The 17,323-nt window shown below is 37.3% G+C and overlaps 1 protein-coding gene across 1 annotated transcript; it reads left to right on the forward strand.

Annotated features, from left to right (window-relative positions):
• LOC105038310 (two-component response regulator-like APRR5) lies at positions 1 to 8,796 on the forward strand. The gene is made up of 8 exons (XM_010914074.4): positions 1 to 302; positions 402 to 563; positions 1,276 to 1,406; positions 1,544 to 1,657; positions 2,182 to 2,353; positions 2,446 to 2,878; positions 7,001 to 7,859; positions 8,485 to 8,796. The coding sequence occupies exons 1-8, from the start codon at positions 68 to 70 to the stop codon at positions 8,593 to 8,595; spliced, it is 2,217 nt and encodes a 738-aa protein (XP_010912376.1). The 5' UTR covers positions 1 to 67; the 3' UTR covers positions 8,596 to 8,796.
• Positions 8,797 to 17,323: the final 8,527 nt, after the last annotated feature.

Below are 17,323 nucleotides of genomic sequence, written 5' to 3' on the forward strand. Positions count from 1 at the left end.
CCCACCATTTCGACCACCAAATCCCCTTCTATCTTCTTCTTCTTCTTCTTCTTCTTCTTCTTCTTCGATGGAGACCGGGGCGACGGACGGGGCGGAGACCGTGGCGCCGGCCGGCCATGGCGGCGGGGGATCGGCCTCCGGCAGGGGACCGCGGCGGCGGCCGGCGAACCCGAGCTCCGAGCGGCAGGTGATCCGGTGGGAGAGCTTCCTCCCGAGAAGATCCATCCGGGTCCTCCTCGTCGAGCACGACGACTCCACTCGCCACATCGTCGCCGCGCTCCTCCGGAAATGCAGCTACCACGGTAACCCTCCACTGCCGCTTCTCCTTTTTCTTTCCCTCTTCTTATTTGGTTCGATAGAGAAGAAATTTGAGGTCGTTTTTATTGTTGGGTTGGGCGCAGTGGTGGCAGTGGCAGATGGGCTCAAGGCATGGGATGTTTTGAAGGAGAAGCACTACAGCTTCGATCTTGTGCTGACCGAAGTCGCGATGCCTTCGCTTTCGGGGATCGGCCTTCTCTCCAAGATTGTGGGCACGGAGGAGTGCAAGAACATTCCGGTCATCAGTAAGTTGTCGAACTGATTTAATAGAGCAAGCTTTATTTCATCCACGTTGCAACTGCCTCCTATTAGAAGATAAGCCTGAAAGGGAGAGTGATTTTGGAAGAATCTAATGTCAAGAGTATGATATTTAATATATATATTTGTGTTAAGATGGTTTTGTAATTAGCTAGTTTATTGTATAACAGCTGAAATCGAAGGCCTAATTATTTTCGGGGGCTTAATGAATTTTACTTCATATCTAAACAACTTAGGTGCAGAGTTCTTTGATAAAGCCGGATAAAAGATAACACGGGAAACAGACCCTTGGATAATTTTGTTGATAAACTTATCTCTGTGGCTCCATCTCTTATTGTACCAGGGAGCTCAAAGATATTCACCAATTATTCTTCGAACAAACTAGAACACAAACTTAAGTGGTTTCCATCCAAAGCTAAGTTCTGTGAGACTAGAAGTCACTTAAAAAAAATATATAACATAACGTTTATAATTTTATTTACTTATTATGATTAGGTTGCAAAGTTGGTTACTTGATGATATAAACACCAAAATCAAAGCTCATCGCATCCCGTTATGGACTTCACTTCTTACATCTTGGACTGTTGTCTTTTGATATGGTCGAATAATAGAGAACTTATAAAAAAAATCAAATTCTTGTCGCAATCTTCGATATTTTGCTCACTCTGGCTCCATCTAATATGGTGTATTGTCTGACAGTGATGTCTTCTCACGATGCAATCGGTGTAGTGCTTAAATGCATGCTAAAAGGTGCTGTGGATTTTCTTGTGAAACCAGTAAGGAAGAACGAGTTGTGCAACCTATGGCACCATGTCTGGAGGAGACATTGTGTATGTTATCGGTGTTTATTGAATCAGCAAGTTTTTATTTGTCTCTATCTTTTCAAAGCATATCTTCAATCAATCCTTGTTTGGCTTAGTGCCAGGAGTATCACTGAAGGTGTTGGCTAACTACACTATTCTTGCAGTCAAGTAGCTATGCAAATGCATCTGAAAATAATGCTGCAAGTAATCACATAAGCGCAAATGTTGGAGATGGATCCAAGACTGGGGAAAACAGCAATCAAGGTAGTGAAACTCAGGTGAGCATCAGTAACCCACTACTGTTGCATTGGATTAATTTTGCTCTGCATGGTATGGCATGGAAAGTGAATTCTTGTTCTTTTTGAAACAACTTGAGCAACTTTTTAGAAGGGCAAAAGTTTTGTGCTCTTGATCGTCATAACAGCCATTGTGATTTAAAAGCTCTTAGGATCTATCTGGTTGCATGGTTACATCTATCTCAAACATGCATGGGAATTGGCACATTGGAGGTGGCAGAGGATAGCACTATTGAGAGGGTCTGCAATGACCATTTATTTTGCTGTCTGTGGATATTTTCTGAAGCCTATTTAAACTATTACATGTTATATGCTGAAAACCTTGGGGTTGAAGAATTCTGTTTGTTCTCCTAAGCCAACTCCCAATTCTGTGGGAGGATATAAGATGAATAATAGCCAGGCGTCCATATAGACCCTTAAGGATATGGAAGTCTGGCTTGTGTTTCTACATTTGTGACATCTTAAATTAATGACATATTTGACTGGATCATGTGACATTTGAGCAGAGCTCTGATAATAAGCTGGAGATGGAAATTGAGAGTGACAAGGAATGTGGGGGGACTCATCTTGCTGAAGGGGGGAGTTCTTCTAGGGAGTTGGAGGCAAGACCAGGGCAACCTGATATTGGCACACCAGTAATTGGAAATGCATTGAAATTGGATGATGATGATGGGGAAGGTAGAGGTTGTCAGAATTCTATGTTTGACACTTTCCCATCATTACAAAATTTACTTTATGCTTCTGATATTGGTAAAACTTTATTCTTGCAGATAAATCTGTAGGGGCTGCAAATAAAGTAAATCTATCGATTCAAGAGGCTTCTTTAGTTGAAAAAAACCAAAAGAAGAATTATTCTTATCATTTATCCTGGTATGAGGAGGAAGACAAGGATTTTGTGGGATCTAAAGAGGGTGACCATGTTGATCCAAATACATACTGTCAAAATAATGCTCCAAACAATGTGAAAGATTTTATTGAGCCGGTAGCTAACAAATGCAATTCTGCTGTTTTGGAGAAGTATGCTTTCAGGGAGGATGCATTAGGTGAAGCCTCAACATCTCCTTATGCAAATAATACATCAGAATTTGGTTCCTCACTACATCTGGAACTTTCTTTGAGAAGGTCACAGCTCAATGGATGTGTGAATCAAGATTTTAAACAAAAGAGTGTATTAAATCATTCAAATGCGTCAGCCTTCTCAAGGTAACTTATAGTCCTTTTTAATATACAGTCCCCTCTTATGCAACTTAGCAGAGCTGCTTGTTGATTTTAAGATGTTAGATATCTATGGTTTAATGGTCAGACATATCGAATTTTGTGATCTGGATATCCAGTCTTATGCATAAAATGAGCAACAACTGCTTACATTACTAAGGATTGAAGGAGCAATTGTACCATACCATGCCAGTGCCAGTGTGCCTTTTGGTATTGGTAATGCAGTGACATATGGTACACACCTCACTTTAGCTATTCCAGTGCCAATAGGCATATCATGTATCAGCTTTTTCACCATTTATTGAAACATGTATGTTCCACCTTGACTATTGCCCAAAAAAATGCTCTATCTATTATTGGGGTTGGCTTTAATGATGAATATAATTTGTCAATGTTTGAGAAAGTTTTATGATTGGTTCACAACCTGACATCACCCCTTTGAATTTGTAATGATTTTATGGTTCAATCATCTTTTGACAAGAGGTGCTTACCATGGAACCCTCATGGCCATTTAGTGAGCAGAGAGGTTTTTCTCGATTTTTATGTTAAATTTTCTAGCAAAAGTCAAGATTAGGTTTAGGAAAAATGTGTTTATCTCTAAGGTAGATTTTACAAGTCAAAATGAGGTTGTGGAAGCAAAAATTGTAATTTTTAAGAAATCATTTTGAAATCATAAGTGAGATGTTAGCTATTGACAAATTTAAGAAATATATTTTCTTAAATTATTTGGGGTTGGCTTTAAGAATTATTCTTGCTCTTGAAGTTATATGGGCTAAAGATTTTTGAAAATAGGGATTCTTAAATTATGTCACACTACCAGTCTCCAAGTAGATCATTCTCACCCTCACCATCTCTTTTCGAAAAACTTCAGCCTAATTACAAGAGCCATTCCAAAATTATACCATCTTATCTTTAGTCATACTTGTCCAAAGTAACTCGAGTAGTTTATAATTTGTGCTCTATTGGATTTCCTCTTATGATTCTTCAATGGACTCGCTACACTTATGCTCATCCTAGTTTCCTTACATGTTCCACTGCATCCTCATCTTTGCTAGGCCTATCACATGGTGTGCACTCTGTTCACCACTCCATGCACACACATGTTTGTGTGTGTCTGTTGATTATCTGTAAATGATTATGTGTATACTAAAATAATTTGCGGAGTCTTATGAACATCATCAAAATGATTTCATTATTTTTTAATCCGTAATTTCTCCAGGTTCCATACCTGACCTTGCTTTTGTCTCTCCGCTTGTTTAGTGATATTCATATGCTTTCGGTCAAATGTGAAGAATGCAAAACACTGAAATCTAGATTAATTTTATGCATCCATAAATCTGTTCATATGCTTTATGGTTAAAAACCGAGGTTGTGAAAGCCAAAAATCTAGATTAATTTATGGATTTATCCATAAACTGCCCCCTTTTTATTCCTTTTTTCTTTTCATCTTTTGTACAATTAACTGACATACTTTATTACCATTTTTAGATTTGCATTATCCATCCTTGCGGTAGCAATGCAAACTTTAGTTTTGTCAAAAAAAAAGCAACCTCGTAGAGAGGCTTGTAATCAAGAACATTGAATGGCTTTCAGGAAGTAACATAATTTATGGGAGGAGTCATGCAAAAGATACCATAACAATTAGGTTGTTGATGTGTATGCTCAAGTTAGCAATCAAGAACATTGAATGGCTTTAAGGAAGTAACATAATTTATGGGTGTAGGCATCACTCAATAGATACGGTAGCAATTAGGTTGTCGATGTGTATACTCAAGCTAGCAACTAGATGAATCAAGTTGTGACAAAAAAAAAATATTATTGTGATGGAGCATTAAGAAGAGGAACATCCATTGGCTAGGGCTTCTGGTGTGGAAGAGTACTTAAAAGACGTTTTTAGATGATAGACACATGTATATATGTGCAACCTGAAACTCTCTCTTGGTCGGCTTGATTGTTTTGCGCTTATTCTTCATATTTTTGTTTTTCCCTGTCCATTCAAACACTCCTTTCTACCACCCACTAACCCCATGCCCAACCCCCCACTCCCCAAACCACAACTCGACCTCCATGCATCGCTTCTTTCTTCTTCTCAACAACCATTCTTCTTCTTCTTGCATCATGACTCTTGTAAAACAACAGCTAAAAATTTAGATTTTTTTATTCTTTAATCTTCATACTCTTTTTACTGTTAATCAGCGGTTTGTACATCAGTACTTTGCAAGTACAGTGTCGCCAAACTTGGGCATGATATATTTGCAAGTGCCAGCCATACATTTTTATAGAATTCAATGTTCAAACCTTGTAAAGTAAAGATGCGTGTAACATGTGAAGTAATTGTGATAGGTATTCTTACATAAGTGAAATGGAAAAAAATCTGCAATGATGCTTGTAAAGAGAACTAGTCATTGAGGGAAGAGGCTTATCAGAACGTATTTCACTCTGAGGAGGCAAAAGTAATTCTTGTATTAACTGGAGATTGACTGTCCAATGGCTTTGTTAACCTAGAACTTGCCATATTATCAGTGGTCCTCAGATTGGTTGATGGATGATGATCCCATGAATCAAAGAAAACATGCTGGTGGAACAAAATGCTGAATAGGGATGAAAAATAAGCTTACTATTTCAGGATGTTGCAAGATGATAGTCTCCCTGTTTTCCTCTGACATATTCCTAGTCCTGTAGCTTGTTAAAAGGGGGGAATTCTTAACTAAATAAACTGATACCATTAACTGATTAACATAAGTAAGCCCATGAATAGATAATGATTATAAAATGTAGATATTGTTCACTGGCTACTAAAATCTATTTGTAGTGTCTTTTGTTCTACATCAGGAGATAAGATCAATTATATCAATTTGACAATATCAATGTGATGACATGAGATGAACATCTGGATATGTGGTAAGAGTGGCAATAAAATAATCATTGAATTTTCAGTATTTTAAGGTGCTCTTATGTGTTATTGGATATCTCCTAGAGTTTCTTAAAAACTTGTATATCGGTTGAGGCATTGTGATGGCACTTATTCAGTTGCTTCTAACATTGGAATGTTGCCTCTAGCCCATAGTAACAATGGGCCATGTTCTTTCTTTGACTTTTTGTTTATGTTTTTCGAATTTCTTATTAGAAGAGATGTTGTTATACATATGGTTAACAGTAAGAAAGGCGGAACTATCTGGAACCGCTTAGTTCGGGGCATGTCAAGCTGTACTGGCGGCGGATTGGAACGGTTCTGGCAATAAAATCGAGAAACTGATGAGCAGTGAGAGAGGGAGAAGGAAATAGAGGGAGGGAGGGTGGTAGAGGGAGGGGGGGAGAGAGAGAGGAAGAGGGAAAGAGAGGGCAGCAATGAGTGGCACCAGCTGGAACAGGGCCGAGGGAAAGGGTAGAGAGGGCTTTCGAAGCCCTCTCTACCCATCCATCGAAACAGGGGCGGAGCCATTGTTTTGTTTCGAAAATGGGCTTCGGCCTGTTTCTTTTTTTTATTTTGGTTTTTTAAGTGAAGTTGACAGTTCACTTATTATTTTCTTTTTTTGAATTTTTTTTAATATAAAGTCAAAAATGTTGCCCATCGCCTTGTTCCTGCAGCACCTCTTGTTGATGCCCTCTCTCTCTCTCTTCTCCCTCTCCCCTTTCCTCTGTTTCTCTCTCCCTCTCTGTCGTGCTCTCCCGCTTTCTTCCCTCTCTCTCTCTCTCTATCCTCCCTCTTGCTCTCCCCCTCCCTTGCTGATTTTCCTGTCGGTTCACACCAGAATAGCACAACACAGAAGCGTACCATACCATACCACTAGCCTACCGACATGGGTGCCGGTTCCGGTGCTATGGACCTTGGTTAATAGCATAAAAATATAAGTAGCTGCAAATAGTGGCAAAACCTAAAAAATGTAATTTGATGATCGAATATCCATAGTAATCATCACTATTGATCCCATAGCTGGTAGTCTAAAGGAGTTGTAAGTCTGGCACTCATTTATCCTTTAGTGGTAATATTGTCATCTGGCTAAATTTAGTGCTGTATGTTGTTCTTGTTTGCATTTAACAGTATCTTTTTGCTTAGCTCCAATCCTTATGAGGGCAAGCTTTGGTTTTTCATTTTTCTTTTTTTTGCAGGTATGGTGATAAAAAGACTCATCCTTCCTGTGAAAAGCCGGTCTCTTCAGATGTGTGTGTTAGAACAATAGAGTATATTGATAAACTTCCATCGCATGTCAGTAGTCATGGCTCTAACAATGACAGGAATATTTCCCTCTCTCCTAAAGGGATGGTATCCCATCAAGGGAATGCAGGTGAAGCTACAATGTACTTTCAGGCATCTTCTGAAAGCAACAGAGAGGATGCTGGCCTTGTGCCTTGTCCATCTCCATCAAGAGAGGACCAAGCTGGTCATTCCTCCAAAGGAGAGGATATGGTTTTTCAACATCCTCAGTTTGGGTTTATTTCACTGCCAATTCCTGTTGGAGCAATACCATACCCGAGCTTATGTGCAGGGTATGGTGCTCTCTTTCAACCAGTGTTCCATCCTGAGACTTCCTTACAGCCTCTTAGATCAGCAGCAGCTGAGAAGGCAACATTTAAAACTACTTCTGATCAGTCTGGTCATCATGAACATCATCTTATCAATCATCCCCAAAGCATTGAATTTCACCACCATGAAGAAAATCATCAGTTCCATCACTGGAGACAGTATATCGATATGAAACCAGGAGATTCAAGTGATTTGTCATGTACTGCTGTGGAACCAGCCAACCAAAGTGCCAGCTGTAGCCAGGACATTCTCAAAGGCAGCGGAAGCAATTGTTGTGGTGAAACAACAGATGCAGCTGTAAATGCTGGAACTGCTTTGGAGAGTGGGAATGAAAGTGGCGTCCAGAACTGCAGCAGGAAAGGGTTGGACAGTGACCATTCTCGCCGTGAGGCTGCCTTGATCAAATTCCGCATGAAACGGAAAGACAGATGCTTCGAGAAGAAGGTAATGGATAAATAGTAGCCATACCTTTGTAGTAGTGCTTGTTTCTTGGCTAGCTTCCATGCCAGCCTGGACTTTGAATTTAGAATATCTATTGATCTCTGAAGCTGAAAAGTTTTTTCCTAGAAAACATATTGAACATGATGTGAAAATAACTGAGATTCTGAAGTTTTTGCTGAATTTATTTTTTAGGAAGCCTGAACTGCTAGACTGTAGCAGATGAATATTGTGTGATTTAGTTATGAACCTATTCTCAGATGCAAATATAAATCACCAATAGGATACATAAACATGCAGTACAATATGTGGGCTTTTTTTTTGACGGTCAACTAACTATAAAAGTCCTAATCTCCATCTCTTGTAACTATGAGAAATTGTAGTTAGGTGACAAAGTGCTGTTAATCAAAAGGGTGATATAGAAAACAGTCCAATTCCGTCTGAAACTGGACAGACCAGACCAAAACCAGTAAATATCTGTGTCATCAACTGATTTTGATTTGAATGCTCCTAAATTTAAGCACTTCATTTTGGAGAAAATTTTAGACCATGATGATTTCATGGTAGTTCGAAGAACTTTTTCCTTGAGAGCTAGAATTTCGATATGTAACCTTATTGTTCTGTTTGACAGGTCAGATATCATAGTAGGAAAATGCTTGCCGAGCAACGGCCAAGAGTAAGAGGGCAGTTTGTGCGTCAAAAAGTTTCTGACTACACTCCAACAACGGAAGCAGAAAACTGACTCCAAGTGGTTTAATTGTAAATTTCTTTTGAGGCTTGGTTTCCTGGGCAAGCGGCTTTTGCTGGAACTTTTTCCTGTTGTCCATGTACCACTTTTGTGTCTGACATAAACCAAGCTCACTTCATGAGTTTGTTATGTACGGGGGGCTTCTTGTGAACATGCATTCAAAGAGAACTATAGAATAAAAATTTTAAGATCCAATGATAGTTGTACAGCTTCACTTCTATGACATGCATCCTCTGTTTTGAGACCCTTGCAGTGCAGGTATTAGTTGGAAGTCACTTTCATAATCTAAATGCTGGTTATAGTTCAATTTAACATGTCCACACATCAGTTACCTTACAAAGAATATCATTCAAATCTATCTGGGAAAGAATGTGGCGTTTTATGTGTTTGCATTTGGTGTGCATTTTGAAGATTTCTGATGTACTTTTCTTCCTCAAACAATGTACATTCTTCTTCATCTTCATATACCGGCCATCAAAATGATCAGCATGAGATGTTAGTGCTCCTTCTAGAGTCTATTTCAGTTTATGATCACCTTGTCAGGCAGAGCTGTCACGATCACTGGTGCTGTGGTGTGCTAAAATTGACATGCTTGTAACATGGCGTAAGCAACATATATTCTATATTTATTTGGGTCATCCATTCTGAAACAATTTCAGTAGTCATTTTGAGTTTGCTTTTGTTAGAAATTTATCTTCCTGATGGACAATCTTTTCGAACAATGCCGTAGGAGATGTGCCTGTGGATTCCTTGAACCTAAAGAACAGTAGTTTTAAAGATTTTCCTGCATAAACTGCTGCACTTATTTGCTGTACGCATGTTGAACAGAATCTTGTGCACGCACCTCTCTTCATCAGTGACTTGTTTGCAGGATGTCATTGGCTAGCCGCTTGTTTGGCTTGTCACCTCTCACCCGAACACACCCTTTAAACTTAGTTTGATGCACCTATATTATATTTGCACATTGAACTGACTAATGTAGTGCAGCATCAGATCTAAGGTATCAAGCAAATCTGCTCAAGAACCTGGCATCCTCAATGGGCTTCGACATTCTACAAGCTCATGCTGATATGGATCTATTCATATTACCAGTCCCCAATGGCTTCAGCATGTTTACTTACGGTTTTCAACACTCGAGAGATTCCGTCTTACAAATCAACTCACTTGTGAATTGTGGTTGTTCTTTATATTCTGGTTGATAAAAGATTTGACCCAGTTAGTTCTGCTATTTTACATCTTAAAGGTTAAATTTGTGCTGGACCATCAAGCATATTATACCAACCCACTCTCAGATGTTGCTACTGAAATGTACAAACAACATATGGCTGGGCACTGGTGTTATCGTATATGTAGCTAGATTTGGGCATGTGTGGTTTGTAACTCGATTAACCTTCCTGCTACCGGGCAACAGCACATGCTGCATTGCATGGACTTGTGACCCTGTGTGGCATTTAAATTGAGGCGAGTGTGGCTGATAAAATTTGTTGGATTTTGATTTGATATAGTACGAATGATATGTGATTTAACAAACGACCATTGCAATAAGGTTATTTTTAGTCAATTGCATTATATTATTTATCCAGGTTTAGCAAATCAATCGGAAAATACAAAGAGGCGAGGATATACATGGTTCATTCTACAGCCTACATTAAAGTGCAGAGACGATCAAGAGAATAGCTCAATAAGGGTGGAAGAGGACAAAATAGCAGGAAAATTTTCCTTGCAAAATTTTTAATCTCGTCAATACTCGAAAGCGTAAACAAACAAAAAAATAGTCCCCAAAACCCCAAAAAAGATGGTCCCGGTAGTGGGCTCAATCACTCGGGCCAAGAGTGGGCAGGGAGGCCTTTTTAGCAACAATATCCTCTAAATACAAGACACTCTATAATATGAAGGAAACCTAGTCGAAATTGTGATCAAGAGAATATTAAAACTGGGTCATTGGATTTCAGCTGAGGTGATTTTATCAACAGAACAGCACCCTTCATTGCATTCTACATATTAATGACGGGTATCTAAATAACAATTACTGTTTGATTATTGTCCCGTTATAAAGGTTTCTGATACTGGAAAATGGTTAATATTTGCAAAAACTATACTTATTATTTTCTTAAAATTTAAATTCTCGTACCAATATTATCATCAAAAGATCTATGCTACCTAAAAATATTTTTTATCAATTCTTTTATATTACTCATTATTTTCTGCTACAATAATGTGACAACAGCTGTCATAAGTCAATTCTTTTACAATTAAATAATTTCAAATCCCTCAGAGCAAGCAAACGCCAACATAACGGTCAAAGCATTGGTTCGAGTAGGGTACGTGGAAAAATACTGTAGCTGTTTTTTTTTTTTTTTTTTTGAAAAGTATAAAAACTGAGAGTTAAATCGTGTAAAAAGCAAATATAGCTGTAATTTAAAATCGTGTACTTTATAATCTGCCACGTGTCATAGGCGATTGGCACCAAAAAAAAAAATTTACTTGCGAATACTACCAGGGGTAAAAATATGGGACAAAAACCCCACGCTAAAGTGACCGTGAGGATCGTTAGGTCCGTAGACCTTTTGACCGGAGGAACTGGTCGTACCACAACATATTTAACGTTCTAGCTCGTACGGTATCGCTAATTGAATAACCCTTGGACGTTTGCCCCAAAAAACCTAAGGAGACTGGTCATGGAGACTCTGGACCAAAGACCTATTCTGACTGCAGGCGTTGTCCCGTTGCACTACGTTTCAACCAAGCTACGTAATAGCTCAGACCACACTTCTCTCATTTTCGTCCTCGAATATGAATCATGCTCGAATCTCCATCCTAAAGTTAGAATAGGTCCCACTTCAATTCATAAATGATTTACGTACCTTTCTTTCTTATTTTGCTGTATGTTCGAGACATTATGATGATTTGTTGTTGATATAATATGCATGCAGCATTCATGCATGGTCTTGGCTGATGATGTGGCATGATAGTTATTGAAGGAACAGCGTAGCAAAAGTCCGATGGAACTGTCTCGCCAACATACAAAAAAGTTAGCCAGACAAGACATGTTGATTCATGTCCTTTTGTGTTGGCATGTGATAAGATAAGGTGGTCAAGTAATGAGAGCTCGAAAGGGAAAGGCGGAGATGGCACCAATCCAATCTTTGGAGATCTAGTTTCGCCATTTGCATCCCTAAGATCCCTTCAATTGTTGGAGATCCATTACAATTGCCATTTCCAAACTCCTTTCTCGATTATTCTGTCCAAAAACGATAATCTCTAGATGCAATCATACTGAAACTAATGCACCAAATTTCATTAGAACTCTATAGTTAAGTGTGCTTAGATGAAAGTAATACTAGAATGGATGACCTCGTGGATAGTTCCGATGCTGCATCTTCATCAACCAAAAAAAAAAATAAAAAAATAAAAAAAATGATAATATTCAATATTGATTTTTATTCCCATTAAGTTTAATAGGAAAAACTAAAACATGTGGGAAAGTGACTGATTTCATATCTTCACTAGCAGATGAAGCCCATTTTCAACTTTGTGCTACACAATGAGGATTGTTCTGGGATCCCAATAATAACCATGATAGGGTGGAGTCCATGCAATATCATGAGAGGCGCTGTCTCATGTATTGCATGAGGCATGTCCAATCATGACTGTTCTTGATTAATGAAAGTCTGTAAAATGAGCTGATCACTTCATCTCACCTTCCTCTTGTTTTAATTTCAGCAACATACACATCAACAACAAGATAAAACCAAAAAGCTCGGGCCAAAGCCAAGTTAGAGCAAAGCATGTCCATTGAAGTAATTAATGATCAATTATCTCATATAATTACTTCTGACACAATGTTACCTCCCCTGAAACAAGACTTGACACGTCTATCACATATGTAAAGGAAGAACTAAAGAATTTTAATCCAGTGGGGGATGCTTAGAAGCTAACATCACTTTTTACCTTGGATGCCATTGTAGTGATGGATGCTTTCTCTCCCTCCAATATTTTGTCTGTCTTCATGGCTTTTTTTTCTTGCCCTAATTATCAAGTACCGGTAAAGTAGATTCACCCTCAGTACCACTGTGTTCTTTACTTCCAAAAAAATAATAACAAAACTGGCATTGATTGTTGTTATGGGTCCAAGACACTGGATGGCCCATATGTTTGCATCAAAGGGTCCTTAGCCTTCAAAACTTCGAACCATCTAAATAAGTGTAAAGTATCTGATAGATAAGAGATTTTGTGTGGATCTACTCTAATGATCTAATATGTTGGAGAAAGCAGTAGCAACACTTCTACGACTTTTAGAATGAATCAAGCACAATGTTGTCATGCTCTTTTCATTTTTAAGAAAAATAAATTCACACGTAAAATAGAGCCTCGAGAGAAAAATGCATACTTACTGGAATGCTTCACAAACCAAAGAAAGATTATGAACAACAAAGAGTTGCATAATCACTAGATTCATTCAAAAATAATAATGATGATGATGATTTGATTTTAAACTCCATTGAACATTACATTATGATGGTTCAAAATTTCCTGTTTTTGTTGTGTGTAAAAGATCAATGGAAGGAACCTTGTTTGAAATCCGTAAGGAGAAAATTGAATTTGGGTCAGTATCATCCAATGCCTAGTGACTCGACCAACTCAAGCAGCTGGCACCCTTGTGCTCGTTTGATATGTATCATGCTGGTTGGAATCTTTTGATGTAAAAGGATGCGTTTTTTTTTTTTTTTTTTTTGCAAGTTGTCGTGAATTAACAGCCATCAGCTGGGTCTTTGGATCAGATTCGATGCCTAGTAAATCATGTCCAGTTTAATGGTATTCGAATACAAACCCGACTTAGGACTACACTGACTTTTATCTGTTTGTAAGCCCTTATAATCCATATTGAAGATGCTTGATAATCTCCTTTGTCAATCCAACAAACACCAGCTTATTAGATATATATCTTTCTTAGCCTTTCTCACATTTGTTCATTTTGTATATCAAAATGCATGAGAAGTATTACTGGAGCTCATGGCATACAATGCACACTGTTGCCGGAGGACCAAAGAAGTAACCCGGTGCTTAAGTAATCAACAGCATACTTGGTCAGAAAGAATTAGATTTTAAAATGAGAATGAGAACGAGCGACTAGCTCCTGTTCAAAATTTTTGTTTAAGAAAGTCCCATTCTTATTTTTATTTCAAAAAAAAATAACATATCTCAATTTCTTAAAATCTAATCTGAAGTCCCTTTGTTTCTATCCCATTTCATCAGATATATTTTTTTATAAAAAAATTGATTCTTAAAAGGTAACTCTCTATTTAATTGATTTTTCATAAATTTATTTAAAAATATTTTGATTTTATTTTTTATTTCAATTTTGATTTTAATTTCGGATGTGAACCAAACATATCTTATAACTTTTTTACTAAAAAAAAAAAGAAAAAACATATCCTAAAACTTTGGGAGCGTAGGCATAAGTGAAAGAAGTACATGACTTACACCCCAATCAAGATGGAAACACAAGAGCACCATGTACAAGGTACAATTTCAAGTTCCAAACCCAACAATTGGCAAAGAACTCACTGCGGGGAGAAACTCACCGGGAGACACGTTTTCTAAGCAGCTCTGTCGAAGTGCCGGACTCCATTTACCTATATCTTATGTACACGAGCGTTAGCTCCATTACGCTAAAAAGCGAGCCATGGTACCATTTCAAAGGCACAATAGACTTCAATATGCTTTTAAAAAATGGACGAGCGTTACGTCTGATACTCCGCAGAAGAAATTAATTGTGCCAATAGATCTTCCATTGTACTCCTCGAACATTAATATGCATGTCTCGTACATGACACATGTAATGATGTTCCGTGGTGCACTTGAAAAGTGATTATGGCCAGCAATCGATATCAATATCGGTACTCTTAACTAGATTGAAATGCGCTGCACTGATATATATATATATATATATATATATATATATATATATATATATATATAGTTTTGGATACGGCCGATAAGATTTAAGTTTAAATCAAAATCAGATATAATCGATGAGATTTAATTTTAGATCAGATCAGATTAAAATTAGATAATAAAAATTTTACAATAATGATTTAAATTATTGAATGTAATCTACTATCTCAAAATTGCTCATACGTAAAAAAAAATTATATGATTTGAAAATTCTTAGTCTATATATTAAGTGATTAAAAAATATATTTAATTCAATTTTATTTGGACTGTTCAATTTTTGACTACTTGATGCATAGACTAAAAGTCTCTGAATCATATGATTTTTTTATGCAAATAATTTTGAAATAATAGATTATATTCAACGGTTTGGATCATTGCTGTAGAACCCATATTATAGAGTTTTGATCTGATCAGATCTGAGTCCAAGTCCGATCGATCTGATTCTAATTTGGCTCTCTCTATACATACATATATATATATATATAGAGGGTAGACTTGGATAAGATCGATCGAATTTGGACTCAAAATTGATCAGATCAAAATTGGACAGTGGAGGTCCTACAATGATGATCCAAGCTATTGGATGTGATTTTCTACCTCAAAACTATTTGTACATAAAAAATTATATGATTTAAAGACCCCCAACCTATGCATCAAGTGATCAAAAAATAAACCTAATTCAATTTTATTTAGGTTGTCTCATTTTTGACAACGTGATGCATAAGCCAGGAGTCTCTAAATTATATGATTTTTTATATGCAAGCAGTTTTGAGATAGTAGATCATATTTAACGGCTTGAATTATTGATGTAAGATTTTTATTATAGAATTTTGTTTTGACCGGATTTGAGTTCATATCCGATCAACCTAATTCTATCCTGACTCTATATATATATATATATATATATATATATATATATATATATATATAGAGAGAGAGAGAGAGAGAGAGAGAGAGGACATCGAGGAAATGCAAAATTTTGCTTCATTTTTTTATACATACACTTAGATGAGAGCAGACTCTTCCAACTGATCATCGCTGTGGTGGTTTTGATATAAATAATAGGTATCTTCTTATGCTTCCAATATTTATAAATTAGATTATATTTATATAATATTATTGAAAATATATATAGGATTAATTGGAAAGAGAAATGCCACCATTCACCTATGGCTCGTGTTTTTGTGGGATAATGCTAATATTTTTGTTATCATTAACCATTGTTCTCCATCACGCATGTTGTTATAATGCTTCTCATGTTGTAAGGAAACTAATAAATAAACCCGCAAAACAAGTCAATATCTTGGTTATCGACCAAGATTTCAACATTAGTTGTACTTATCAAGGTTTCAACATTATTGGTGCCTTGGTCCAATCAGCGTACAAGGCAATCTTCAAGTATAACAATTATGATCTTACCTAAAAAGACTAGTTAGAAGATGTTACTTGATTTCTTCGTCTTGTACAAGTATCAAACAAAAAATATTTATATGCATCCTCATGTACTTTTCTTATTCATATATTTTTATTATTTAAATTTTGATATACTTGTTAACTAAAGATTCAAAATCATTTAAATTCAATCACAAATATTACAATCGATTCACGATCAATCTAGTTGCACCTCTGTTACACTATCTCCTAGTTTATATGGATCATGGATTAGATCCACTCTGTTACTCTTTTATAACTCAAAAATTTATCCGAAAAAGCTAGGCACATGTTATTTATATTCCTCTGGCCCTGTATATGCATCCAAGCTTTATCCGTACAAAACTAATATGAGATTAAATATATGTTCACATGGACCCTCACACTATGATCACAATGCATACCATTTTCTTTGCTGAGTGTGATTTCCAGAAGCATGAACCCTGCTAGCAAATGAAAATTTACTCAAAACCACCCCTTAATGCACCATTTGTGATTCAAGTGGATCTAAAAGGTTCCTGAAAGTGACCCAAATTCGTGGGTGATATCAGCTAATCATTCATGCTTATCTTTTGACCATAACAGTACTTCCTAATCGAAAGCTACGACCAATGCAACACACGTCCTTTGCAGCCTTCCAGCATCACCAGCCACAAATGGCGGTCAAAATTGTTTCTCAACTGATGTGACTCTCCTTACATGCATCCAATTCACTGGGAACCCCACCATTGGGGCCATTTCAAATACAAAGACAAAGCTCGATTCCTAGGAGACAAATACCACTAATTTAAACATATTCCTGGCCACTAATTTAAACATGATCCTGGTAATAGGCCAAGCCATCCCAGTGACTCCGAAATATCATATTGAGTTGCTAAAACAACCCCTTTGCAAACAGTTTTTCTTCCATTCCCCTCGTAACAAGCAGCTCTTAGTTTTGATCTTTATTATTTTAATACAAACGAAAAGAAAACAAAGCATTGAGACTAATTTAGCATCCAAGTATCCACAGTACCCCATGCATTAACTTGTCTCAGAGACTAAATTAAACTAAAAAACACCACTCTAAGGTCTTGGGCATGGGTCCACAATAAAAAACTCAAGGGACGCCCTTGACCAGGTTTGGGAGGGTACCGAGGCGCACTGGCCGCTTTCCCTGTACACAAAGAGGGAGCATTCAATACCTGCCATTTCTCTCTCCATGTCACCATTAATCCTACACCCCCAAAAGGAGGAAAAAGCAACTCCATTAGTTCGAGGGCCAGACTGCCACCACTATGTGTGCATTGAATACCGAGTACCGAGTTGAGACAAGAAAACCCAACACACTACA

The sequence above is a fragment of the Elaeis guineensis genome, chromosome 1 (genome assembly GCF_000442705.2).
Source record: "Elaeis guineensis isolate ETL-2024a chromosome 1, EG11, whole genome shotgun sequence".
NCBI classification, from domain to species: domain Eukaryota; kingdom Viridiplantae; phylum Streptophyta; class Magnoliopsida; order Arecales; family Arecaceae; genus Elaeis; species Elaeis guineensis.